Here is a 27,573-nt window from a genome sequence, read left to right on the forward strand (position 1 = left end):
CCGCCCGCCCGCGGGCCCCGCCCCGCGCCGCGTTGCCGGCCGGACCCCTCCCCGGGGGCCGCAGGGCGGGCTCTCGTCCCCATCGGCCCGGCCCGGCCCTGGTTGCCTGCCCAGCGCCCCTGGACCCTGGGGCCACGTCCAGACCAGACCGAGCGGTCCAGGAGAGGGCACTGGGGTTCGTCCCTAGACCCTCCTCCTGGGCCTCGGGGCCGCCGGCACGTTGGTTGGCACCCGGCTTCCTCCAGCAAGTGCCTGCCTTTAGCGGAGGGCCCTGCAGGGCCGCTGGGGAGCTGCCAGGGAGGTCACTCCAAAGCCATGGCCACATGGCCCAGCAAAAAAACAAAGGATGCCCCACAGTGGTGGCAAGGCCAGCCTCCGTCCCAACTTCCCTTAGGGGTCAGCTCCAGGCACCGGGACTGGGCAGCCTGGAAGCCCAGGCCAGTGTCCATGGTTCTCAGCAGGCTGCCCCATGATCCTGGGAGCCTGGGGAAGAGTCCCTGAGCCAAGCTGTCATCCACAGCCCCAAGACAGCACTGCCCACGCGGGAGTCCCCGACACTTCCCCACAGGGACCTGAGGTTTTCCACAGCTAGGGGTCAGGAGGGGTCGTGGGGAAGTAAGACTCCTTGGGAGACAACGATCTCAGCCCCAGGAGAAGGTGCCACAGGGAGAAGGGTTCTGTTCTTCCAGCAGTCCCCGTGGGCAGCAGGACCTCAGGATCCTGCTAGGAAGTTGGGCTGCCCCACAGGCCCTGGTGCCCCCACCCCCCAACCTCAGAAGGCCCAGGGGTCCCTCCAGAGGGACCTGTGGCAGTTGGGCAGGAGCAAGCCAGCTGGGGACTCAGGACAAAGCGAAAACGACCAGCAACATGGATTTACTGGACAACTGCAGGTTCTTTCCTAGCAAGGTAAAGCCCATTGCTTTATTCAGGTTATTTGTACATTCCAGCAAGTTTGGGAAGCAGAGGGGAAGGGACCACAATGAAAGCCACAAATGCATGGGGGAAATGTACCATAAACCGTTGTTTACTTTTCTGGGTAAAGAAAAAAAAAAAAAAACCTTTATAATCAACATCCCACTCGTAAGTAAAAGCGGGAGGGAGAAAACGTGATTGTTTTGAATCTGGCATCTGTGTGTCCTTGCATTTCCTATGCACAGTTTATTGGGTACCACTGCCGTGGCCGGCAGAATACCTAAAAGTAAAAACAAATATCAGGAAGGAAAAAGTATTAACAAAAGGAAGCTCAAAAAGACGGCTTCAGGAGGGTGGGTGGCGCCCCGGGCGCCAGGCCAGGTGGGTCAGTAGAAGCAGACCGTGTGCAGGAAGGCTCTGCCGCTCTTCTCCTCGAACTCCTGGAGCAGCTCATCGATCTCGTTCTCCATGTCCTCTGTGTGCTGAATCTGGGGAGAGCACACAGGCCACCCTGAGCCCCGGCCCCAACCCCGCCCCCAGCAAAAGCGAGGGCAACACCTGCTGAGCTTGTGCTGTCCTCCGCTCTGCAGACTCATTCCCACCCACCCCAGGCCGGGGCCTGAGGACAGAGGGTTGGGGGCAATCCCACCAGGGAAGGGAGGCAGGGAGCCTGCAGCCGGGCCTGCCCTCGGACGCCCCCTGTACATGAACTATGGAAGCTCACGGCACCCCCTGCCCCCACTCTGCCATGGTGCAGTCACTTGCTCAAAGGCACCCAGTGACGAAGCCAGCCCAGGCTCTGCAGTGCAGCTGAACATCTGTGGCCTCCATCCTAGTGCTGCCCCTAGCATAACCCCCACGTTGTGAGACCCACAGATGTGTGCAGATGTGGCGGGACGTCCCCTGGTGGAGAACCACTGCCCTAAAGGAGGAGGTGCGGCCAGCGGCCAGCTCAAGGCTGATTCAGGGCTGGTATGGGCTGGACCATGGCTGAGGCTATTCACTGGCCTGAGTCTTGGCCTGTAAGCAGTGCCACTCTGAAGTGAAGAGCAGCCCCTCTGTAACTCGCTTGTCAAGGTGACCCAAATGGAAGTCACATGTGCAACTTCTGGGACTTGTGTTCCTCTTCAGCCCATTCTCCTGCATAATGGCCAGAACATGGGCACAAGTGCTGGAGCTTCAGCAGCCACGCTGGGCCATGAGGCATCTTGGGAACAGGAGCTGTGCTGGACGCAACGAGAGAGGAGGACCTGGGCCCCTCCCGTGGCAAACCAGTCCAGGCCTGCCTGTCTCTGGACTTCTTGGTTAAGCCACATGTTTCACTCATTTTTCTGTCACTCAGAGTCACCTGACTTAAATGCAGATCTCACGGGCAGAACCTATAGGACAAGGCATATGGGTCTCTCCTTGGATAGTTCCTTTTGCCAGGCCGAAGAGGAAATGTTTTTGCTCTGAGCATAGCCGCATAGTAGCTGCAAAGCCCCTACGGTTTTCCACACAAGGCAGGATGCCCAGGGCCACTTGGGGAAGGCCAAGGACCGACAGGTCCTGAGGGTGCAGAAGAGGACATGACAGCATCCACAGAGCTCTGGGGGCCCCCGGGCTCTGCTAGACCTGATTGGGATTTTGGCAGAAGCTCTTGGTGGGCACACGGCCAGACACTGAGCAGGACACTGCACTTCCATCACCCGAAGAAAAAGCACAGAAGCAAGTTCTTAAATCAAAGCCACGTGGTCGATGGGCGCCTCTGTGCTGATCTGGGTTTGAACATCTGAAATTACCCCAACATGAACATGAACTAAACTGCGTGACAGCCCCTTTCCTGGTAAAACCTTTGTGTCAGGAGGAGATGGTCCTGGTCATCCCTCCGGCAGAGACTGCTCCCGGGGACCCCAGGGCAGGCACACCTGGACCCCTGGGCCAGAGCAGGCGTGCGGCAGCGGCGGGGGCAGGACACTCACACACTGGCACAGCTCGCAGATGAGGAACGCCCCCAGGGTGGCCTCTTCGTGGTTGTCCTGGATGTCCACATTGATCACGTGCACTGGCTGGCAGGTCTCCTGCTCTCTGGAATTCAGATCTAACGGGACCAGGACGACACGGCGGTCAGAGGCCGTGGAACCAGGGCACCTGCTCCCTGGCCCCGGGGTGGTCAACAAGGCCGAGCACTCCCAAGCCCGGTGTGATTCAAGGAAACCTGGTGATCATCAGCCTCAACGTGCCGACCAGCTGGTCTCACTCACGAACAGCCAGGCTGCCTGGAGTAGAGCATCCGACAGCATTTTCACTCACCAAGTACCAGGCCCCTGGTTCCTTCGTTTCACACATGCTCTTCATGCACCCCAAAGACCTTAAAACCTGCACTATGTGCTCAGCCAACACAGGTGGTTCTGCATGGATGAACATGACCAGCCAAAGGCTACAATCTCCCACCCCCACCTCCATCCTCAGGTGGGCCCTACAGGCTGGGGGCCTCCTCTCTACGGCCTTGACCACCTTCCCCAGCCCTGGAAGCAGCTGCACGTCCTGCCCAGGGAGGCCACTGAGGCCATGATGGGCGAAGTGGCCCAGGCACTCCGGGCACACTCGGTCTGCAGCCTTACCTTCCACCACCTGATCGTACACTCTCTCTTCACAGGTGAGGATCAGATCAAACAGGTCTCTGCAGTTCTGGAACCTTTCTGGCCGCGGCTTGATCCTCTTATTTCTGTCCAACATATGTAAGATGCCATTCTGCGTATAGCTAAGTGCTAGAGTCAAGGAACTTTAGAAAGACTTTTCTCAAACCCAGGAGGCGCCTAAACCCCCGCCCAGCTCAGCGCCTTGAGCAAACACCAGCACAGCCCTCCCCAGCAGGTGCATCGAAGCAACGGAAGGGTTGAGGCAGTTCTGGGGAGTGGGCCGTGCCCGCCCCCTGGGTCCTGCAGAAGACAAGCCCGTGGGGAAGGCGCTTGCCTTAAGCCCTGCAGACTGGCCCTGACCAGCATCTCTACACACGCTCACCTCAGCCTGCCAGGCTGGCCACAGCCTTCACACCAACCCCTTTCCAGAAAGCAGAGACCTGATATCTGCAACCTTCGCTCTCCTTTCTTCAACCTGCTGCTTTGACTCCTCCTGCAGCAACTCGGTGACCATTCACACTGAGCACAAGCTCTTCAGCAAAGACAAAGCCAGTCTCCCCAAGTCTGCTCAGTTACAGCAGTACCAGAAAAATCTGGAAACCACCAAGAAAGGGAACTTCAGCAGCAAGAAGAGGGTGCAGGGGGCAGAAGCCCCAGGTTAACTGAAAATAGAGAGTGAGGGAGGCCCAGAGCCTAGAAGGCCCAGAGTCCCACGGGGCTGAGGGGACACGCACAGCAGAGGTGTGCGGCCTACCCCCACCCAACCCCAGTGGCCCAGTCTATACTCAGGGCCCCAGGGATAGGGTTCACCGCCCTCAAGAGACTGGGACAAAGGCCCTAAAGACGCGGCCATGGTCTCTAAAGGTCGTTCCTGACAGCTGGGGATAAGCACCTCGTTAATTCTGTTTAAGAGACATAGACTAGCTGACTGAGGATTTCTGAGTGATACATTTAATGGCTTTCCCAGATGTTAAGTTACAACAATTTGCTTAAGCTCCTATTATTCAAAATACATTTCCTGCCTTTCTAGAGAACTTCCAGAATGTATTCAAGCGGTCTACAGAAGAGTTCTAAGTTGAAAAGACACGTGACTGTTAGCTGGGAGGTGCTTTTCCATCTGGTCATTTTTTAGCCAAGCGTCCCACCCATGACGCATGTCCCTGGGCTGGGCCCGCTGCCGGCCCACCCCCACCCCCCTGCCCCGCTGCGCCCACCCGGGGCGGCTGTGAGCCCACATGCAGGCCAAGCAGCACTCGGCCCTTCACGCGCTTGGCGTCCGAGTCCAGTGTGAAGACACGGCACGGAACAGGCCCCTGTGTGAACAGGGAGGATAGAGGCGGCCGAAGCAGTCAGGAGGGCCCCAGGTCCCGCTGCCCGAACTCCGCCGGCAGGACGAAGACTGCCGAGCTCCAGCGCGTCCCGGGAGACAGACCGCCTCCCAGGGGCGTGCAGCTCGCAGCTCGCCTCTGGCTCCCAGGCCCCGCCCTTGAGGAGGGATGGGGCCACTAGGCGCTCGCAGGAGTGCCCCTAGGGCCCCGCCAAACTGCCCCTCCTTTACTTAAGCCTCAGTGATTTATATAGAAGGGGAACAAACGAAAGAAAAAGTGCCTAGTTCAGGGATCAAACCCCAACCCTCAGTAGTGGATGAGGAAAGTAGCGACAGTAGCCCATTTGGACTGTCTTCTGGCAAACAACAGTGATGCAAGGCCCGGGCTGGGCCAGGTGGAAGTGCACAAGCTAGGAGCCCTTGGAGATGAACCCACAAACCCACCGGCCGCTCCAGAGCCCCCCTGGAAACCACGCGAGGACAGGAACAGGATGTGACAGCCACCAGAGTGCAGCGAGATGCCCCAGCACACACAGGCCTGGACCAGCCACCAGCCTGGCTGCCCGTGTTGAGTGAGCGGCCAGCCAACTCCCAAAGGCAGGACGGCGCCGCCAGGGACGGCAGGGCAGGAGGCCAGAGTCTCACCAGCAGGTCACACCCTCCTGAGAAAGGAGCTCCCTTGACCGGACTAGGAAACTGGGTTCCTAGGTGGGTGGGGGCATAGGACGTGGCATGCGGGCGCCCCCTCTCCCCAGCACCCTGACCAAAAGTGCCCTGGGATGGATCGGGGGGAGGCTCCTAGTGAAGCTTCAGCCTCCACATGAACCTGAGATACCTCCTGAAGGCCGAGGAGATGGGGATGAAGCCACAGGTATGCATTCTGGCTCTTGTGCAATGCAGACCTCTGGGTGAGGCCCCCCACCCCCGCCCCGCTGAGCAACGTGGTCTGAGGCCGAGGAGCCACCATGCTCTCCTAGCCCCTGGCCTTCAGAAGGCACGTGTCTTCATGCTCTCACCTGCAACAGGTGAAGGAGCACGTGAGTCCGTCCGTCCAACCACCCCCTCCCACAGCTGCGAGGCCGGCACAGATCTGGGGGCACCTGGAGGGTGGGAGGGCCCAGGGAGACACCTGGTGCTCTGTGTCCCACCACAGGAAGCACAGAAAGGATCCTCTTGAAACACTCTGGGGTCTTAACCATCCAACGAACAATTCAGACCTTGTCAGAGTGCCACTGCCCCACAGGCCCCAAGTGTTCCCACTCTGCAACCAGGGGAAGCCAGAAGCTTCACCCTGGGGGGCCCCTGGGCTCCCCTTACACCCACCATAGGGGTTAACACGCTCATGGCAGCAGGGTCAGGCCCTGGCTGGACCAAACTGATTTTCGCCCAGTAAAAGCAAGCCTATGTCAGAGATGCTGAGCGAACAGCCCCGAGGACACACCGGTGGGGTATCACCACCTGCTGTCCCAAACGCTGCCATGCCTAATTCAGGTCTTTCCACTTTCTGGCCTTGGATGTGAACCCAAATCCTATGTAGTTGAGGATTCCCAAGAGTGGGCCACACCTAGAGAACCTGTTCATCTTTTTGAATCCTATAATCTAGTTTTACTTCCAATTTTAGGCTTGATCAAATGGAAACGTAAGACATGGAACAAGAATTCTTATGTGGGGACCCAAGTCCCCTCTGGGGAAAGATCCTCAAAGGCAGCTCAGCTCAGAAGTGCCCAAGCGCCAGCCACCTGCCCTGCTGGCTGGGCCACCGGGGCCACTCCGGACATAGCTGTGGGCGTGGGTGACGCTGAGAGGGTTGCCGCTGTGCTGAACCCAGGCCCATGGCCCCGAGACGGACGACAGCCAGCTGTGCCCCAGGGGTGTGTGGAGCTTCTGAAAGCCCCCCAAAGGCTCGAGGACAGAATACAGCATCCAGGTCAGCAGGGCCATGCTCCCGGGAAGCCCAGGGCAATCTCCCAATCCCAAACCCACCACGAGGGAAAACTCCCTGGCCCAAGAAATTAGAACCCCCAGTCAGGAGCCTGCCCTTCTCTCTTCTCTTCTCTGCTGGCCTCAAGAATCCACTGGGACCCCTTCCTGCCCCCGAGGCTTCCCTCTGGAGTGTGCAACACGTGAGAAGGGGGGGAGGCGTCCAGGGAACCCCCTACATGCAGCTGGAGTCTCTTAGGCACCTGCTGCCCTGCAGGTACCCGGTGGAAGGGCAGCCCCTCAACGGGGAACTGGGTCTTCCCAACCATCGCAGGAACAATTAGTGTTTAGTTCAGATCTCAGGATCATGTAGTTACATGTAGTTGCAACATTTCTGCCTTCACTTCAAATCAGCACCAACTGAGGCGTGAATGGGGCGGGCCTGCGGCCCCGCGAGCTCTAGCATTCAGTGGACACACGGGTGGCTGCCCCCCGCCGACCCCCGGCCCATACAGCGCGGCCAGGACGGTCCGCTCAGGGCCACAGCGTGAAGCGGTGCCCGGCCCCACACGCCCAGGGCCGGACGCTGTGTGGGCCCTGTGTCACCGAGAATCTGTTGGAACAAAACCTCCCGGGCTTCGTCGAAGGCCTCTTTAAAAACACAACCCCAAGAACCACAGGCAGTGGCCACCAAAGCAGCAGGAGTCACACGCCTGCCTCCACGCGGACCTTTCAGGATCATTTCATGTTAGTCAAATGGCCACGTCCCCAAAGCGAACAGTGAGGAACACACTGGACCCTGCAGACACACGAGCTCGGCACCTCCCGGAGAACACAGCCCCTGAGAGCCCGCCAGGAGATGTCAACATCACCATTTTTAGGCACAAATGTTACTCAGGTGAAAAAATAAAGAACATTAGGAAAACAAGCCTCTGGGTTTGCACATTCAGGGTGTGGGGATCTGAGGCCTCCCGGGGCCACCAACCTGCCACGTGGCGATGCGAATGCTCTAAGTGGGGACCCAGGCCTGGGAGGCAAGGCCCGCGGGCAGCAGGGACCAACAGCAGGCACACCGAGGCAGAGGCGCCCACGACCGCACACAGAATCGCAGTGGCGGCGAAGTCCCTTTTGCTGGGCTAACATTGGCAGAGAACGTGTTGGGACGAAGGCCTCTGCGTTTGCGATCACGCTGTGCACGTGCCTGCGGCAGCAGCCCCAGTCGCAGCATCGTCCAGGGCGGCCCCCAGCCTCACTGGGGACCGTTCCAGTTCTGAGGAGGGGGCAGCTCTCGTCTCATCTGAGTGATCGGCACTCGGGGCGCGCAGAAAGATGCTGCCTGATCTGCCTAACCTGGCACTTTGCAAGCTGTGCTGCTTGGAACAGATGCTTCTGGGAGGTGCCGGCTGCCCCGCGTGGACAGACTAACCCCCACGCAGCACAGCAGTTTCTGCTCCCCTCCGGCTGATCTGCACCAAGCATCGGCGGACTGTGGAGGGGAGGGTTAAGCCATCCCATTTCTTCAAAGGAAACACCCCCCTTTGAACGGGGTCTCAAAGTACTGGCCGGACAATTCTTCGATCCTTCGTGCCGGCAGCCACCTGCTCCAAAACCTGGAGATGGGGATAGCGGGGTCAAAGTTCAGGACCTCGCCTGAGGCTCGTCCAGCTTTAGAGAGAGAGAGGGTCTCACTCCTGGCCGCTGTAAGTCGGCAGATGTGAGCAGATGACAAGGGTCCACCGTAATGCACGGTCCAGCAAGGCTGAGTTTAAGTAAGTTATAGGAGACTTTTAAATAATAGAAGTAGTAGATGACCACTTGTCCAAATAGGGTAAAACACTGTATTCACTTAAATTTGAGAGAATGGTCGCCAAAAAAACTTTTTAAAATAACATGGCTGAATAAATAAATTACAGTGGGAAAAATACTTTGTGCGTGTGTGTGTTTTTAAAGCAGGCTCTACGCCCACCATGGGGATCGAAGTCTCAACCCGGAGATCAAGAGTCACGGCTCCACCAACAGAGCTGGCTGGGCACCCCCCCTTAGTCTCTGTTTCACAGACACGCGCACCTACCCCCAGCTGTTTAATTTTATAAAAATTTTAACCTCAAAACAAAAAGCTGAGCCTGAAGATGAAGACTTTTAGTGAACACATACTTTTTGAAACTTTCTGAAGAAAAAGTTTTAAAATTATGAATTTAGTCTGCAATACCATGTCTTTTCTACATAAATGGTTCGAGACTGGACTAAGTCCCAACCAAGCCCCCCATGGGGAGGAAGGCTGAGTCCAGCAGCAGGGGATGGCGGCCACCGTGGGGACAACGCGCGCGGAGCTCTGCCGGCGGAAGGCAGCAGCCTGCGGCCTGGGAACGGTCTGCAGCAACCCAGACGTCCGACATTACTGCAACCGAGTACAAGGGAAAAATAAGACCCTCTTCCTCACTGAAATTCTAGTTACTTAGTGATTTAAAGAAAAATAGTTGTCTTACCACAAAATTTAAGAATCTTAAAAAAGGGGAAAAAAAAAAAAAAAAAGGTAAGCCACAAGCCGGAACAGGACACAGTAACTAAACAAAGCCCAGGGTGGTCACTGAGCTGAAACGGTCCCTGCCTGACCCCGCCCCTGCTCAGCTGCGACACCGTCCAAACAACGCACTTGGCACAACAAACCTGTCTACCTCGGAGGGAGGATGAGGAGTCCATCCAAGGGGCCAATGGTCACCGTAAACCAACCCACCCGCCCCCAGCGGACTCCTCATGGGGACCAGCGGGGACAGCCAGTGGGGAGAACATCCGTGGCCGAGGATGAGCGGACGGCGAGGGTCACCGTCAGCAGAAATCCAAGCTGAGCAGAGGCCATGGAGAGAGAAGGGCGTCACTGAGCATCTCCCGCTACCTGGGATGCACCCAGAACTGCGTGAAACAGGGCCTGGCAGGGGCTTTTCCTTATAAAGACCTCAAAATCTTACCCTTGGGGGTAATGGTGATGCCCGGTGTGCCCTGAGTGGGGCTGGGACAGGGACGGCTGCTGTCCCGGAAGAGGCCCATCGTCCAGGCGCAGAACGTGTGGCTCAGACCTGCTCTGGGGCCAGGGCAGCAACCAGGCCTGCCCCAACGAAGGTGCCGATGACAGTTCCTTCCCACTCTTCACGATGTGTGTCCTCCAAGGCACTCTGACGAAGCTCCTTGTTTTAGAGGTCACACACCCACTGGGAGCCCCTTCTGGACAGAGGGCTGAGGGCATCTGCTGGCGACACAGTGTGGGCAGGACGACGCCCTGATGTGGTGCCTACACTCTACACTCCCAAATGCAGTCGTCTGTACCAAGGGGGACGCAGCTGGAGCAGCGTCTCCACTCGGGGCTCCCTCAGTGGGCACTCGGCCCCCGAGGCTGGTGGAAAAGCCGTGCCCGTCGCTGGAAGGACCACTGGGACTCAGACCCACACCTCCTGCTCGGCCTGGCATCTACCTGGAGCCCTCCCACTCAACCCCCTGCACGTCCACCCGCTCAAGGCCTGGCCAGGCCCCCCGGCCCTGGGGAAGAGCATGCACTCCCACATGCCCACCGAGCCCACCCCCATCAGAGCTCACAGCAGCTGACCTGATTTCCACCATCCAGTGCTGGCTACGTGCCACAGGCCGCACCAGCCCGAGTTTAGATTCAGGGGCGAAAGGCCAAAGGAGACCACACATGTAGAAGCATGCCAAGTGCTACCAAGCAGAGGGCAAGGAGGAAAGGCCCAAGTAAAGGGGGACACGCGGGAACCCGGGCCACCCCTAACCTGTATGGATACAGGAGACACCCCTCAGCCCGTTTTCAGGGCAAAGCACTAAAGAGTATGGAAGAAAGAGATTTCTTACGGCTGCTCTTAAGCCGGCGAACTGTAGGACAGGAGTGGCACCCGGTGGCCTCACCACAGCCCGCAGGTCTGGTCTCCACAGGCCTCACAGGGGCCCACTGCACCCAGCACCTCTGACTGTCCCCCTTCCTCCCTGTCCTGAGAGGAAGAAGACAGCTGGAGAGGCAGAGCCCAGTGCTTCCGGGAGGGGGCAGGTTTGGGGCCACCCTGGGGCTGTCGCAGGTCTTCACAACAATACAAACACAGCCCACCAGCCACCAGAGGGAGGACTGGTTGGCGGTAGGTGGGAGCCTCGGACAGAGCCCTTGGCGCACTGAGGGAGAGTGGGAAAGGCAAAGAGCAAACAGCTTTGAGCCTGGCATCTTCTGAAAGGGCTGTGGGGACAGCTGGAATCCCAGAACCACACTCTGAGAACCACTAAATAAAAAGCTTTTGAGCTAGGACTTCCTTCTAGTAAGAAATAAATTCATTTTGGAAATCCAAGCAGTTTTTGCAAAGCACGTGGGTTGCACAAACGAGAACCTGGGAACCCCTGGAGGAAATTTCAAAGTCAGCTCCTGAGCCACAGGAACCCAATCTAGCGGCTGCCCCACCATGAGGCTCGGCGGCCAGGAGTCCTGGCTGGTCTACAGTGTCCTCCTCCCACCACCTGTGAGGTTATCAGACAATGTGAAACCACCGGTGTGATCTACTTCACATAACCCACTTTCAACACGCCTGGTGTCAGCATCTCACCTACCGTGGGCTGGGAAGACCAGGTCCGTTCCCTGCCCTGGGCAAGCTCTGGAAGCCGTGGGCGAGGTCAGCGTGGCTCTGTTACGCCCAGACGCGCAAGTGACCCCTGGCAGCTACCCAGCCGTCTCTGTTCAACATCCGGCATCTCCCCAGGTGAGACATGATGGCGGCTCTTCTGCCTCCTCTGGAGTATCTTAAGGCCGTGATTTATATTTTTAAAACACGAGTGCTTTCCTAAAACCTGAAAGTTTAAATATCAGCAAAACTAGAACAGAGTTTCTCTAGAGATCAGTGTTTGGCTTAGGAACATGCTCATTTGTTAAACAGATAAACACTGTTTTCAAAAACTACTTAAAAACGTAGCTGCCAACCAGCGTGAAACAAGATAGGATCCAATGATACGGCGGAAGCGAAGACAGCGCCCGACACCTCAAGGGTGGTGAGCCGTCCGGGGGCAGGTTAACAAAGCACGGGCTTGAGCTGCAGGAACCGTTCCCACGACAGGCCCAGCAGGAGAAGGCACGCTGAGCTTCAAACAAGAGCCCGGGGAGACCCCAACAAAAGGAAAAGGCCAGTGGCCCTACTGCAGAACAACAGGGATCAGGAGGCTGTGGGGATCTACAATCTTAGAAATCATCTTTATTTTCAGCTTTTACCCCAAAGCATGAAAAAGTGCACCGTGAAGAACCGGGTATACATAGAGCGGACCCTTGAACAACACCGGGGTGAGGGGCGCCCCCTGCAGACGAAAATCCAAGTATGACTGACTCTCCAAAAACCTGACAGCCCACTGTTGACCAGAAACCTCACTGATAACATCAACAGCGCACGAAGACAGTTTGCAGACATCACATACTCTATTCTTAGAATAAAGTAATATGGAGAAAAAATGTTAAGGAAATCATTAGAAAAGACATTTCCAGGACTGTGCTGGATCATCAAGAGAACTGCCCATCCGTGGCCCTGTGCAGGGCACACCCGTGTCGCTCGGGGTTACCTGTGCACATACAGTAGCCCAAGGCCTAAAAGACAGCACAGCCAGAGGATGAAAATGAGTATGTGGTTTAAAAAAGGCTAAATCCCTAAGGTGAGTACAAAAGATGGGAGAACAATTAGGAAAGTGTGCTGGATACAGGCTCCCAAGTGTCTCCTAATTGCGCCGACAAAGTCAGGATCCCAGAAAGTGCTCGTTCTACTTGTGTTTCCAATCAAGAGTTTAAGGAGCAATTGGTCTCTCGTATTAAAAATCCCACTATTATTTAAAGATATAGTTACTTGCTTTTTAAGATAAGTGATTTTGTAGTTCCCAAAGCGATGATCTACTGAAAGCTCTGAGATGGGCTCCCCATCACACCTCATGCAGAACCCCCCCTCCGCCGGGGCCCAGTGATCCTGGGCGTGAGGTCCCAGCCGGGCCCTTCATACATGGAGAAGGAACAATGTTCTCGTTCCAGCGAGGGTCCTCCAGGCAGGCTGAGGGTTCAGCTGCAGACTCCGCTCCCTCAGTGAGGGTAGCCCAGGGCAGCTCCAGCCTGGCACACGGCTCCGGAAGGAAAAGGAGAAAAACTCCAGAAGTCTACCCTGGGAGCTGCGCTGAAGCCCACAGGGCAAAACACCAAGTTTAAGGCTGCTCTGTATTCAAAATAACTCCAAGGCAAAGGAAGACAAAAAGGTTAAGAGAAAAAAGATTACATTTAAAAATAGCTTGATCCTCGCCACCACATGGGCGAGCCTCAAAAACATGCTGGGGGGAGCCCACTCCAGAAGGCACCACACGCTGCAGGGCTCCGTGTGTAGGAAACGTGTGGGAGAGGCACACCCAGAGACAGAAGGTAGACCGGGGTTGCTGGGGGCAGGGGGTTTTCGTGGGGGGGGAGGGGGAATGGGGTGACGGGCATGAAGGGGGGCACGTGATGGAATGAGCATGGGGTGTGGTCTACAACTGACGAATCACTGAACTCTACCTCTGAAACTAATGATACACTGTGTTAATTAACTGAATTTAAGTAAGATTTAAAAATGTGCTAGAATCTGCCGTGGCAGCTGCACAGCCCCGTGAGACACACTGGCGCCCACGGACTGCACTTCACCCGCTACGTGGACTCTCTCCCAACACTGCTCTTCTGTATAAAACCCACGGCACCCCTGGCTAGAGAGAAACCGGACGTTTCCGGTGGCCTGCGCAGGGTCAGGCCAACTTGGATTCCCTGTACTACAGTAGATAATCCCCACAGGGAACTGGTAACCAGCCCAGTCTAGCTTCACTAATTAGTTTAGGGTTAGTTTAACAAGGTTTCTAACCCAACTCGCGTCCCTGGCCTCCTCGGTCTCCCAGGGGCAGGTCCTCCTGCAGGGACCGCAGGCCAGCGCTTGCCCCCGAGGCCCACCCTGCTCACAGACAGAAAACCACAGGGAAAACCACCTACAAAGAGCCAAACAGTTTCAGAAATAAGGTGCTTTCACACTAATAGGACCACTGGCCAAAACGTACTGAGAGCTTAATAACGTCAGGGCCCCACACTCAGCCTCAGGAGCGCTGTGCACGCACACACGGGGAGCCCAACGCCTGCCACCAGGCCACTCCGCCTCACCTCCCGGCCTCCACAGAAGCCCCAGTATTCTAGGTTACAGACCTGGCTTCTAGTGCTTCTCTGCTTCTTGTCTCAGATGCCAATGCAGAAGCGACCAAAACACCAGGGCACCCCCCACAGCCATCGCTAGTCAGGTATTCCCCTCCCGTGTCCTCGGGGCACCTCCCAAGCCAGGTGTCGACTCCCAACACACAGCCGATCCTCCTCCACCACCTCCTTCCCTCTGTCCCCCTCAGGCGTGAAAGACCTGTGCCCCCGCCCCCAGAGTCCTGCCAGTGTGCACACCGACCCTGCTGGAGCAGATGCCCCTTCTTCACTGGCCCAGGGCTGTACTCGGCACCCTTCCTAGAAGACAAAATCCCACCCAAGTGAAGTCAACAAACCGACAAAGGTGTCTCTCTCCCAGAGCCTCATGAGGGGTAATCAAAAGGGGAGGTCCGTGAAGGTGACCTTCCTACGCAGGGTCTCAGGAGGCAAATACTGCTGGTGACAGTGGGAACAGCCATGTCCCCCAACCACCACACCTTCCCCACGATGAGTGGCTGTCTCCTGGACTAGATGCTCCGTGGGGAGACCGTGCATCTGTACGAGGTCAGCCCACAAAGGAGATTCTGAATTCTGAGCATATATATGGTCTCTGCTCCTTCATTCAGAACTGCTAAGACACGCACATCAACCCTTCTACTCCAAATCCCTCTTGTTCCAGTCTTAAAAAGTGGTTAAGTGCTGCCCACTCCTAGAAACAGAAAGATCACGGTCAGCTCCAATGTCAGAAGGCCTCATTTGTAATAACTAAGGTAGTATGATGAGTGTGTTATCATCTGTTTTTGTTTCTCTCGTTGAGTACGAGTTTAAAAATGAATGGTGCTAGCTGAAGAATCTTCAAAAACAGACACAGTCTCGAGATAAGCTTAAAGACACATGAAGAGTTCATAGCAAGTTAGAAAAACCTGGGGTTAAGGTCACAGGTTTCTCCAGGATAAGGGGCTAGTGGTCAACACTTCCCTGCAAGGCTTAAGGGCGGCTCTCAACACAAAGGAGAATTTCAGGGACAGCAGCCTTTCTGAGATGCTGCCTCTAGCGGAGCCAGAGCCCGGCCCTCCCTCTTGGCCCAAGGACGTGAGCCGTGCATGGCCCTGCGATACGAAGACCAGGGCACAGCTCACCAGAAATACGCAGGCTCTGCGGCTTCTGGGAAAGGGGGGCACCCAGGACTTTCCAGGACGACCTCGGGGATGCCGCACCGCAAGTCCTGGACTCCCACCTCCCACAGACAGCCCCACATGCCCCACTACGGCACTTCGGCCTCAACGCCCCGACAGCTCTCTAATTGTAGGAGAGAGAGGAGAGCACCGGGGCCAGATGGAGTGACTGTCGGGGTCCAGTTTTACACTTTGCTAGAATGACCTTTGGGGCCACACTCCCCACTAAGTAATCTATAGATTTACAGAAAACACGTGTAGTTTATTAAAAATTGCAAAAGCACCAACATGAGGACAGGGTTTTCTCTCTGGTGTTTATACTCCTCTCACTTGGCGTATGTTTGGGCTCCGTCCTGAGAACCAGAAGTCCCTCACTGTAGCAAGGAGACCCAGAAGTCCCAAAGCAGCATGGGTGATCATGAAGCGCCCCGGGCAAAGGCCAGGCAACAATGATCTGAGCCAGTGTACGGCCTGATGCCACGTTCATAACACTTGTTTAAAAAATACCTTTCTGGGGGCGCCTGGATGGCTCAGTCGGTTAAGCGTCCGACTCTTGGTTTGAGCTCAGGTTGTGATCTCAGGGTCGTGAGACTGAGCCCCACGGTGGGCTCTGTGCCCAGCGCAGAGTCTGCTTGGGATTCCCTCTCCTTCTCCCCCTGCACCTCCCGCTTGGGCACACGCTCTCTTTCTCTCTCAAAATGAATAATAATAAAAAAATACCTTTCTTTCACATGAGTCTTAAGTAGCAGATCCAGTCTGTTTTGCCTCTTCCTGAAATGAAGTTCTCTCAAATTATGTGCTTCTAACATGCTTCCTTTGGTAGCAAACATGGCAGAGATGTGTGAGGCAGCCTGCCTACGTGTGCCTCGACGCACACTGTGCTCACGTGTGCATTCGCACACCTACCTGCAGAGGGCGGAGGGGAGCAGCGGGCAGCCCTGCAGTGCGAAAAGCAACTCCACTCTGTGGTTTCTGCCTTCCTCACCTACGCTGCCCTGTTGAAGCTACGTCGGAACCCGCCCTCACCTTGTCAACACAGGCTCCACGTCTGCACCTGCGTGCCCTACACGTCCACCTCCGCGTCACGTGTGCCGTGACTCAGCACACCACGCAGAGGCAGCCGCTAAGCACGTGTCACAGGCACCCCTGAACTGGAGGTCAGAGTGACACACACGTCAGATGACACCTCCAGAGACAAGCATGTGGGGTTTCTGAAAGGGCGACCCACTGGGATACAGTTCTTTGTCCTTCCTAAGGAGATCATTGTACATCTGATCATATGTAGTTTTGAAATCATAAACATTTGGCTTGTCGGGCGCTGGTCCTGGGAGCTTCACGTGAGTTCCTGTTCCAAAGGACCGGACACTGAATCCCCGTTTGCTGAAAGACACAGAAGCAGAGAAGAAAAAATCACAGTTGGATTAAGACACAAAATTCTAAAACCAAGGAATGTGAAATGGAAAGCAGACAAAACGAGTCACTGTTGATACTACTGATGTGTTTTTAAATTCTTAACTTTAAGCATTTTCGTCACAAATTTTTAAAAATCCTATAGCATACTGGGGCGTCTGGGTGACTCGGTTGAGCGTCCGACTCTTGGTTTCAGCTCAGGTCATGGTCTTGGGGTCGTGGGATCCAGCCCTGTGTCAGGCTCTGCGCTCAGCGGGGAGTTTGCTTGAGATTCTCTCCCTCTGCCCTCCCCCCACTCAGGTGTGTGCACGTGTGCTCTAATAATAAATAAATCTTTAAAAAAAATCCTGTAGCACATTACACAAAAACTGGATGAAACCAGTCGAGACAGAAGACAAAGGGCCTGCTAACGCATTACAAGGTGGTGTGTACAGCTGTTCACTGCATCCCTCCAGAACCTCTCTGACCCTCAGAGGCCCCACAGACATGCAGAGTTAGGCAAGATTTCCTCTGGAACATACCTGACCACTGCCCTGACCTCTGCAGAGGGTTCAGGTTCACAGGACCCCCTAGTGTGTGACTCCTACAAAACTCCCACAGACGTGACAGCCCGCGCCACCACAGGGAGCACGCACCACGCGTCCAGTCCCCGACTTCCTGTGAGCCGGGGCTTGCTGGGAAACCAGAACTGAGAGCCCAGGGGCATCGGGCCCACGGGGGCACCCCCACAGCCTCTTACATGGTCACGTAGGCCACAAGGCTCCAGAACAAACAGCTCCCAAGCTGCTGTGCAGACTCTTGTAACGTGGAGTCCAAGGGGAGAGAAGGGACCAAATGTGTCTCCTGACAAACCCGGGGAGTGTGCATGAAGTGCAGCCCGTGAGTGACAACTTGCACTGTAACAAATGTCATCTGAAAACAAACCTCACAGACATAAGGGCCTATGGTGCCCTGTCACCACGGATAACCTCTCTCGGGTCGGCTGCAGTCCCGTGCCAAAGTTAGTCTGGCGTAGCACTTGCAAGCTTCCAAACTCAGAGTCAATAAAATTTTTAAGCGTTAAAAGCGTCTGAAAAAGACCAGCCTTCTCATCACAGCTCTCTATCTGTAAACCATATTAACTTCTGCATCTGAAGGAACTTCCCGGGCGGCAGGACTCGCGGAGAACACACGTTTCCACTGGTGCCTCCATCCTTCTCACAGGCCCATCTGGCTCTGAAATCCCCCGTGATAACAGTCTCAAGCTTTTCTAGGTTTTGACTATGTCTGGAGATATTTTTGGTTTTCACAACAGAGAGGTGCTCCTGGCATCTAGAGGCCAGGGAGGCTGCTAAACCACAGTCCTCCAATCTAAAATGTCAACAGCGCCAACGTGGAGAACACCCTGACATAGAGAATGAAATGAATAAACCCCACAGAGGGGAAAAGGTATGAGCATAAAAGTCACAGGGAAGGAAACAGCTTCATCTCACTCATCGTAAGAGATGCACCGTATGAAGGTCAAAGTCTGCTTATGGGTTAGCACTTGCCCACTGCCTCGTCAGCGCCACACGGTAAGGACATCGTCCCTTCGGCTCACTGCTCTGTCCCCAGCACCCAGAGCAGCACACAGCAGGCACATAAGTATCTGGCAAACGGCAAATGAGTAACAATTTTACACGGGAGGAAAACCTCACTCGGAGGACTCGCGAGCCTCTGGAGAAGGCACCAACATCCAGCAAGTGGAAACTGCTGTCCCCTCCAACACAGACACCTCACTCTGCAAGTCCATCCTACGGGACACGTGCAGACACATCTGCAAACGGCCCCACCGAAGGACACTCACTGCAGCCCCGAATGTAACCAAAGAAGACAAGAGCCAACCTGCGTGTCCCTCCACCCAGCAGGGTCCTGTTGCCAATGTGAAGAAGGTGAGGGGTGCCACACACACCACAAATCTCCTGCAATTATTCACAGGAAAAGCGAAGAGTGGAAACGCGTCCAGCTCTAGCAGCACAGAGGCCCAGGAGGCGCCGCGTCCCCGGAGGAGGAGAAGCCCCCACACCTGGCACCCACACGAAGTACTGAGTAAGCACACACCGGAACAGTAATCTTCAAGAGCATTCTTGTCACGTTTCATTTCAACACCTCACCCGAGTCCTCTGAGGCTGGTAAGAGCTGAGTCACGTGCCTGCGTCGCTAAAGTCCAAGCTGTGCAAGCTGGCCCCAGAACATCACTCGTGACAAAGAGCAGAGCTAACAGATTTCTGGTTAGCAAACCAAGGCCCGCGTATACCTGAACCGCTGGAACAACCCTCAAGATAACCAATGTTTCTGACACTTGATCACACGCGCTCCTGAGACTAACCCTGGGTCGGCAGCATGACCCTCCTTGAAGCCTGCCAGCCCTCAAGTCTCCTTTGAGTTCCCTGTGTGACTCAGGGAAAAGCAAGGAGCCCAGAAGCGGCACAAGTATCCTGGGCGCTGGTAAGCCAACTCCACCGACTACTTCACCTGCGTCCAGGGCTGGTGTACTTCGAGGGCACTGGGCCAGTCACACACCCAATACCCGTATGTCAAGGCACTGCCTCTCCAGCAGGCGGGGGAAAGGAGGGACGTGTGCTATGAAGCCACAGAGCCCACAGAAATAAGACCCCCAAGGACGGGACTAAAGCTTCAAAAACTAAAAACCACCACCCCTTCCACTGGTGGCAGGTTTACCATTCCATTTTGATTCAACAATGTTTCCTAGAGCTTACTATGTGCTGGGGATACAACAGTGATCAAAACAGACCCAACTCCCTCTTCTTCGACAGTTGGCGGGGGGGCGACAAAGTAGGTAAAGCGTCCGGTACACAGGACAGTGAGAGGACAGTGATGGAAAAAGCCACAGGGCAGGAGCAGAGGGGGTCCTGGGGAGTGGGAAATAGGAGACAGGGCACCTCAGAGTGCTTCACAGCACACACCCCGTGATGCAGAGACCCTGGACAGGGCCCTGGGTGTTTCAGGTTGGGGTAGGGCAAGACAGGCCACCTGAAACCTACCCACAGGGCTCCTGGGAGGCTCCAGATGGAGAGCCCCTGGTGCAGGGACTCACATCCCCCATCCTGCTGGGGCAGCCCGAGCCTGAATCTCCTGGACGATGCCACCTGGCAGGCCCACCTATCTCTTCTACACATCTTCTGTCACAGTAGGCTGAGGCTTGCATTAGGTGTCCAAGTGGAAGATTCTCCACTTTAGTCTGTTCATATCCGTAAAAGTAGATCATCCCAAAGATAATCTAGCCCAACATTCCACCTGGCTGATCTTTAACAAGGCTTCCAAGGGGGTGACTGCTGGATCTCCAAAGGGACAGGGGCGACTCTGAATGAAGTCAGCTGACCCCCGACATTAGAAACAGTCTAGGGGCCTCTCACCGCCCACCCCAATTTTCTGAAATGGCAGTCAAGTATATTTAAAAACAAAATGAAGTGCAGTTTGTTCTTCCCCCAAAAGAATGTTCCCAAGTGGGGGCACCTGGGTGGCTCAGTCGTTAAGCGTCTGCCTTCGGCTCAGGTCATGACCCCAGGGTCCTGGGATCGAGCCCCGCATCGGGCTTCCTGCTCGTGGGAAGCCTGCTTCTCCCTCTCCCACTCCCCCAGCTTGTGTTCCCTCTCTCGTTGTGTCTCTCTCTAAAAAATATTTAAAAAAAAGAATGTTCCCAAGTGGCAAAAAGGCTAATTAGCAACAGCAGCGCCGTTTCTTCAAAACTGATGCAACTGACAGAGCAGCCCAACCTGCAGCGTGACAACTGTCTTACATAAAAGCACCACTGCCATAAAAACATTCCTGACAACCTAGAGGCCTCGTCTCAAGGGCCAACTATTTTGTATGTTTAACTAAACTTCCAGACAAAATGTTTATCAAATGTCTTCACAAGTACCAACAACCCTATCATAAAGAACCTATCACAGAAAATGTCAAATTTTGGGAAAGAGAATTGTTTCCATTGTTATCCCAATGGCTAACGGTAAAATGATGACGTTCAAATGAACATCAAAAAGGATCATAAGCAAACATCCAAGTTAACAGCATGGGTTACGTTATGTTTTCTGTTTCCCATAATGCGATGATTAATCAATTTCAAGCATTTTTTTTTTTTTGGCCAAGACTGAAGTCCTAGACCTCCAGCCAAACTGCAGAAAGCACACGCTGACTCTAAGTAGGGCGCAATGCACTCGCAATCCCAGGTCACCTTCCCTACAGGCACATCACTCGCTGCTGCTACGTGACGACCTCACACTTACAGAACACAAACCAACCGCTCACAAGCCATCGCACTCGGGGGCCTGCCCACAACGTCACTGTACCACAGCCAGAAGACCGCAAGATGAATTCTTCTGAAATGTGAGTGCGCCAGTAAACTTCACGTCATCACCTGCTAAACATGGGCTGTAGACACATCTCAGTACATATTTTCTAGGGTTTACACCTTATTCTTATCCTCCCACAAGGTCAACAACAAAACTGAGCAGCCAAGCATGAGATCATTGTGTCAAGCTTGTGACAAGTGTGCCTTTATGTTTAGCGCCCCCAGTCAGCACCCCGGCTTAGACCTCTCTCCCTCCACAGCTGCTTTTCCTCAACCTCGGCTTCTTGCTGGCCACCTTGCTTTGCTGGTTGCTGTCAGCCTGTCCAGTGTCCCCCCTCTACCCAGGGCCGGCACAGCAGGCCCTCAAGATCTGGTACTTAGGATGGTCCAGCGACAAACGACCACCAATGTGCTGCTTTCCTGCTCCAACCCTAAGTGGATGTGTTACTAACAGGTGTGAAACTGCTGAACAATCTTCCCTGCTCTAGGCTCCACCTGTTCTCATCTGTAAAAGATTGGAGATGCAGCAAAGAATGTTTTAGCTGTTGGTGCTGTTACCCTGGTCTACCCAGTTTTGAATCCATGTTTGCACAAAAACTGACCCCCCTCCACCCATCCTCCTCACTTTAGTTCTGCCTCCTGAAGATAAAAAACAATGCAGTCCCTTAAAACCTAGGAAGGCAAATGTGTTCCTCTGTAGGCGCCTCTTCTGCATTCTCTGCCATTCTTAAAGTCATGATTTCTAATCCTTTCACCTTCTTAAATGGTTCCCAGTTTCCTTTCTTCAAGGATACCTAGAACCAAAATATCAAAAGGTGCAGGCAGAGAGGCTTCAGGGCATAACTGACTATCCCTCCCTAGTAAAGGACAAGAGACTTCCGGAAATGGGTCCAAGACCAGGGCGTTAGGTTCGGCACCATGACTGGGCATACTCTTACAGCACAACCAGAAGCAGCCTGAGACTTGGTCCCATCTGGGAGAGGACATCCAATCTTGCCGCAAACACAGTGTGGCTGGGAGCCCACATGCTCTGGTCATGATTTGAGAGCCCTATCCCAAATTGGAGAACCATGGGACCTTAAGCTGATTGTTGCCCTCCCCTCACCCTAGCCCCTTCTTCAGCCCATGCTTTTCCCATCTGGAGTCTCAGTTGTTACTCATCATAACCAGAGCCCTTTATGTCCAAATCCTTACTGTCACTCACAAGCAAGGGCTTCCTGTTCTGGGTACTGTCTTCTCACCTGTGTTAAGTGTGGATGAAATCAAATGGCATTTAGAAAGCACCTGACAGAGAGCAGCTCAAGAGACTGACTCTCAACCTGGTTTCCTCATTTGCAGCCTCTGCTCATGTTCCCCAAATCACACTGCCTTAGGACTGAAAAGAGACTTGAAAACTCAGTTCAGCAATATGCAGAAGTCTGTCTTTAAAATTTGTTTTGAATGGCTACAATCAGAGAACTTCCAAAAATCAACATGCCCTTAACATCTAGATCGTTCTGAATAAAAAATAATTGGCTCCAAAGGGAAATCTCAATCTACAGTGTACAAATAACAGAAGCCTGTGTGGAAAACACTCCTTAAAAACCTAAAGAGCTCCCAGGGCTGGTATTTGAAACAATTTAGTCTCAAAAGATCAAAAATGATCACCCCAGGGAACATTATGACTAAAAATGCCAATATTTATTACCATTTGTATTTGACTTGTCAGAAAATAGTCAAAGCTGATTTTCAATAGGGCAAAAATAAAAAAGGTTTCATTAATAAAACTACCCCCCAGGGGCGCCTGGGTGGCTCAGTTGGTTGGGCGACTGCCTTCGGCTCAGGTCGTGGTCCTGGAGTCTCAGGATCGAGTCCCGCATCGGACTCCCTGCTCAGCAGGGAGCCTGCTTCTCCCTCTGACCCTCCCCCCTCTCATGTGCTCTCTCGCTCTCATTCTCTCTCTCAAATAAATAAATAAAATCTGTAAAAAAAATTAAAAAAAATAAAACTACCCCCTGTGCAGGTTCAATTAACTGCATTCCTTTTGATATTTGTCTTCCTGTGTTTCACAAACATCCTCTGTAAGGCCCTGACGGTCATAAGGTCTCAGGTAGTACCAAAACCACCATATCAAGTTCCTAAAGATGCTTTCAAATGCTGTAAATAATCCAAATAGAGATAAAGCCATAAATAATTGTCAAAAGTGAAAATGACTTGAGAACCTGTTCCATCTCAATAGCTATTTCAAAACTAAAGGAGGGTGAGATCCTCTTTTGCCCTAGCAGCGTGAAAAAATGAAAATAATGCTCAGACTGAGAAAACAGGAATTCTATAAATAGGTACTTTTCTGGAAGGCAGTCTGGCAAAATATATGAAAATGTAAAATATGCCTACCTTTTGACTCAGCAATTCTACCCCTAGGAATTCATCCAAGGAAACCATCAGAAAACTGTGCAAAAATATTTATATGGCACAAGGATGTTGACATTTTAAGAGTGAAAGATAAAAAACAGCCAAAATGTCTACTAGGCTGGGGTTGGCTACAAAATTAATTGCTGCACAGAATTCCTCTGGATTACTGTATCTGATTTTGTAACCACTGCCATTACTCAATATGAATAAATGTATTCAAATTCAATACATCAAAATAAGAACTAAAATCTAACATTATGTGAAGAGAAATTACCAAACATTTTAATCTCCCTTCAGTTTAGGTACACACAGGACACACCCAGAAGGTGCCACACCGGTCCTGTGAGGAACGGTCGTCGCCTCATTCTTCAACGTATTCTGTTTACAGAGAGAGCTTTTTATAAGCAAACACTATTTTCTAACAAAGGAAAACATCCCCCAGATATAGGTATTTTAGCAATTAAAGATTTATGTCTAAATTAATGTCACATTCACGATGTCAATAATACAGGTTACCCTAAACTTACCTCTTTTTGCCTTCGTTCTGAGTCTTTTTGAACTAGATTTGAAACACGGTAAAATGGGTACAAGCACACCTAAGCATTTCGACTTGCCGATTATTTGGAGGGGTTCTTCTGTACCCCCATTTCCAAAGGAGACCCAGTGCTGTGCCGGCTACCACTGCTTTGAACTACACAAGGACATGTCGCCTTGTAGTGATCTCTCAGGGAAGTATCAGATGGGCAAGTTTTGGAACTGGTTTCATTGCAAAGCTGCTTCAAGTTAGAAACATTTCTCTTTTGTTAGATTTCATCTCAACTTTGTTATGTCCATACTAAGAGCTTAAACTAAAGATCACCAGCCAGAACCAGCAGGAGGCGGTCTCCAGATCACCTGTTGTAACTGAGGACGTTAAACCTCATTTTCCTTGAGTAACTTTCCAGGAGTGTTAACCTTACATTCTTTTCCTTAAGTTTACTGAACTTTAAATGACTGTAAACTTAATACTAGCACATTTCTCGTTTTAAAACAAGTTTGCGATTTTAAAGGTTTTCGTTTAAAAACAACCTTCACATTGAATCGTTAGGTTCAAAGCATCCCATTCTAACAAAAAATGACATTAACTGACTACCGTGGGCAGTGTGGGGATAGGTTAGGAAAAATTAAACTCCTAACTAGCAGATCCTGGAACCCTGACACTTCTACCTTCGTTAAAAAAAGGAGAAGGGGCAGGAAATTCTGGGTTTTCCAAGTTACTGAGGAGAGTTCAAGTTGGAATGTGGTAACTAAGAGGAGCGGCACTGTCGTCCTTTATGCCATGTGGAAACTTCGGGAAAAGGGGCAGTTTCAACTCCGCTTTCCCATCAAAGCTGACATGTCTACCAAACTTTAACTGTAACGCAAGCAGTCAATTCCACATTTTGTGAAGTGATTTTGAACGAAAAAACTTACCAAACGGGAATAAACTTTTATTAAACAACATACAACGCCAGGGTCACAAAAAGAAGTCAGTACTGACATATGAACTACAAGGGGCAAAACTGAATTCACGTGTAGTCCGGAAACTGGCGGCTGGAGGCTTTGGGGAGGAGGGCATTTTTCTGCTCACGATTCGGTGTAGATAGGGACAAATATACAAATCCACGAAGTTAACAAAATAGGCCGTTTCGGTGTTTGGGGGGTTTTGGTTGTTTTTTTAAGACCTGCTTTATCCTGAGGTTCCGTAGTGCAAGTTTTCCAGCAGACCTGATAAATACCACAGCCCGGAGACAGTCGTCGGACACGACCGCCTCGCAGACTCCTAACCCGGTCTCGGCACTTAGCGCCCCGGGTGGAAATCCCACAGAAGGTCCGCTATTTTCAGGTGCACAGATATGCCAGCAAAGTGGATGCAAATCCACCACACCTTTGGGTTTATCGAGAGTTTTGAGCGACTGGGAACCGCTGGGCTCAAAACCTCAATTTTCCCGCGACGCTTAGAAACATGTGGGGGCCCCCCGCGGACGACCGAGCCTTGTGGACTCCTCGCTGCGCTCGGCCCCGGAACCAGCGAGCCCAGCGCGGCCCACCCGGCGTCCTTCGGCGGCCGCCTCGCCCCGCCTGCCCGGCCGCCGGCATCGGGCCTAAGGGAGCGGGGAGCGGGACGGCCGCCCAACACGGGCCCGGGCCGGGAAGCGGGGCGGGGACCACCGCCTCGCCGCCCAGCACGGGCCGGGCAGGACCGGGGGGAGGGGGGCGGACGGACGGCCGGTCGGCCGGCGTCCGACAGGGCGCGCTAGGCCAGGGCGGAGGCCCCAACTACCTGAGGATGTTGTGCGCCTCCATGCTCCGGTTCTGGTTGCTCGAGCACACCACCGCCACCCGCAGCGGCGACGACGGCATAGCGGCGGCCTCACCGACCGCGACGCAACCGCTCCGGAACCCCCACCCAGCGGTGGCGCTTCCGCGCGAGCAATATGGCGGCCGCGGCGCCCGGAAGTCATGACGCCAGGCGGCGGCGGCGGCGGCGACGGCGGCGGCGGCGGCGACGTAGAGCGTCAGGACGCGAGGCGCAGGCGTGTACGCGGCGTCCTGGCGGCCTACCCGCGCCGGCCCACAGCGCCGGGCCACGGGAGGAGGGAGGAGGCAGGAGGGAGGCCCCGCCCCCGGGCGCCGAGTCCCCAGTGAGCGCGCTGCTGCTCCGGGCGTGTGCGGCCGCGGCCCGAGCTCTTCTCGGGGGCCTCCCTCGGCCCGGAGCCCCGCTATGGCACCCTACGTCACAAAACCCTGCCGCCGTCGCTGGGAGTGACGCGAAGGCGTCGCGCCGTCGCCCATGACGCCTGGAATGTGCGGCCGTCGTCCACCAGAGTGACGCGCTGGGCGCCGCGCCCGCCGGGTCGGGAGCCGGAGTCGCCTGGGTGGCGACGGGTTTTCGCTCCTGCGGCCCGGGCCGTCTCGCCTCCCGAGGCCCACTCTTCGCTCACTCTCAGCCAGTCCCCGAGAGGCCCCCGCCGCTTTAGTCCCAGACCCCGCGCCTCTTCTGCGACAGCCTTACCCGCCTCGCGTCCCCAGGCTCGCACAAACGTCAGCACATCGCCTTCCTCAAAATCCTGCGAAGTTTAACGTTTAGGCGAAGCTGTGGAAGCTTTTGGAGAGAGAAGTGAAGGACCCCCCGGGTGGGAGAGCAAATGGACTAGGACCTCGGGTTGGTTTGGAGGCACTGGGGGCTTGAGATAAAGGGTCGTGGTATGACCGTGAGAGAGCGCACCCGGCTTTGTCCTCCAGCCATGCCCAGCCGCCGGGGTCCAGGCTGAGTGGGCAGTGAGTTGGTGTTTTCTAGGGGAGCGCAACAGAGGGGGACGGGAGGCAAAAGAAAGGCGATGCTCCACCGTGGGCTCAGAACTGAGTAAGATGAGAAATCCGGACGTGAGAGGATGGCGTCAGTGGAAAGGCACTCCGTGCGTTGACTCGAGATCCCACTGGAGTGGAAGAACGCTGTGGTAGAGTGGGATGCTTGGAACCGAGGACGTGAAGGCGGCTGCTCTTTGAATACCTGCCTCCGGGCTAGGCGTGACGATTGGCGCGAGGGAGGAGAAGCTCCCTATTGGAGAGGAGATACGACACGCAGAAGTCAGGTGGTGAGGGACCAGCCTTACTGTGACTGAAGTTTCCTGTCATTGCTCCTGTCTTCAGGGAGAAAAAAAGCTGAGAATGAGGCCCTCGGAATTTTTTTTTTTTTTGAGATTTTATTTTAAGTAATCTCTACACTCAACATGAGGCTGGAAGTCACAGCCCCTGAGAACCAGAGTCTTCCGACGGAGCCAGCCAGGCGCCCCTAGGCTGTCGGAATCTTGCAGGACCGCTGGACACAATTGGTGGGAGCGGGGTTGGGGTGAGGGGAGGACAGTACATGACTGCAACAAGAAAGCATTTACTTGGAAGGACTTGGGGGTTCGAGGGTGAATCAGAAGGATTGAGGACACTTTCCCTGCCTGCTCTCTATTTGAATATATGCAGAACATAAGAAAAAAAAAAACACCACCAAAATGTTAATTTGGGGTGGCAGGTATTTATGGGTGGTAGGATTAAGGGTGCTTTGAATGTCCTTTATATATTTTTTTAATTCCTTGACTTAGTTTTTTATGATGAACGTGTATTTTTTTTTTAAGAATTTTTTTACCCAGGGCGCCTGGGTGGCTCAGACGGTTAAGCGTCTGCCTTCGGCTCAGGTCATGATCCCAGGGTCCTGGGATCGAGTCCCGCATCAGGCTCCCTGCTCCTTGGGAGCCTGCTTCTCC

The 27,573-nt window shown here is 54.1% G+C and overlaps 1 protein-coding gene across 1 annotated transcript; it reads right to left on the minus strand.

Moving 5' to 3' along the window:
• Positions 1–891: 891 nt before the first annotated feature.
• On the minus strand, positions 892–25,783 carry SSU72 (SSU72 homolog, RNA polymerase II CTD phosphatase). Its single transcript, XM_006750282.2, has 5 exons — positions 25,599–25,783; positions 16,402–16,545; positions 3,516–3,655; positions 2,874–2,992; positions 892–1,400 (listed from the first exon to the last, which is right to left on the minus strand). Exons 1-5 carry the CDS (start codon positions 25,676–25,678, stop codon positions 1,299–1,301), a joined length of 585 nt encoding a protein of 194 aa, XP_006750345.1. The 5' UTR covers positions 25,679–25,783; the 3' UTR covers positions 892–1,298.
• Between the last annotated feature and the right edge of the window lie 1,790 nt (positions 25,784–27,573).

The sequence above is a fragment of the Leptonychotes weddellii genome, chromosome 4 (assembly GCF_054177405.1).
Source record: "Leptonychotes weddellii isolate Sample4059 chromosome 4, ASM5417740v2, whole genome shotgun sequence".
In the NCBI taxonomy this organism is placed as follows: Eukaryota; Metazoa; Chordata; class Mammalia; order Carnivora; family Phocidae; genus Leptonychotes; species Leptonychotes weddellii.

Excerpts from the sequence above, each read along its gene's own strand:
- SSU72 (XM_006750282.2), bottom strand. The coding sequence starts at position 25,678 with ATGCCGTCGTCGCCGCTGCGGGTGGCGGTGGTGTGCTCGAGCAACCAG. Across the intron at positions 16,546-25,598 it reads GAGGCGCACAACATCCTCAG|CAAACGGGGATTCAGTGTCC; the intron begins GTAGTTGGGGCC and ends TGTGTCTTTCAG. Across the intron at positions 3,656-16,401 it reads CTTAGGAAGGACAAAGAACT|CTATACGCAGAATGGCATCT; the intron begins GTATCCCAGTGG and ends TCTAGCACTTAG.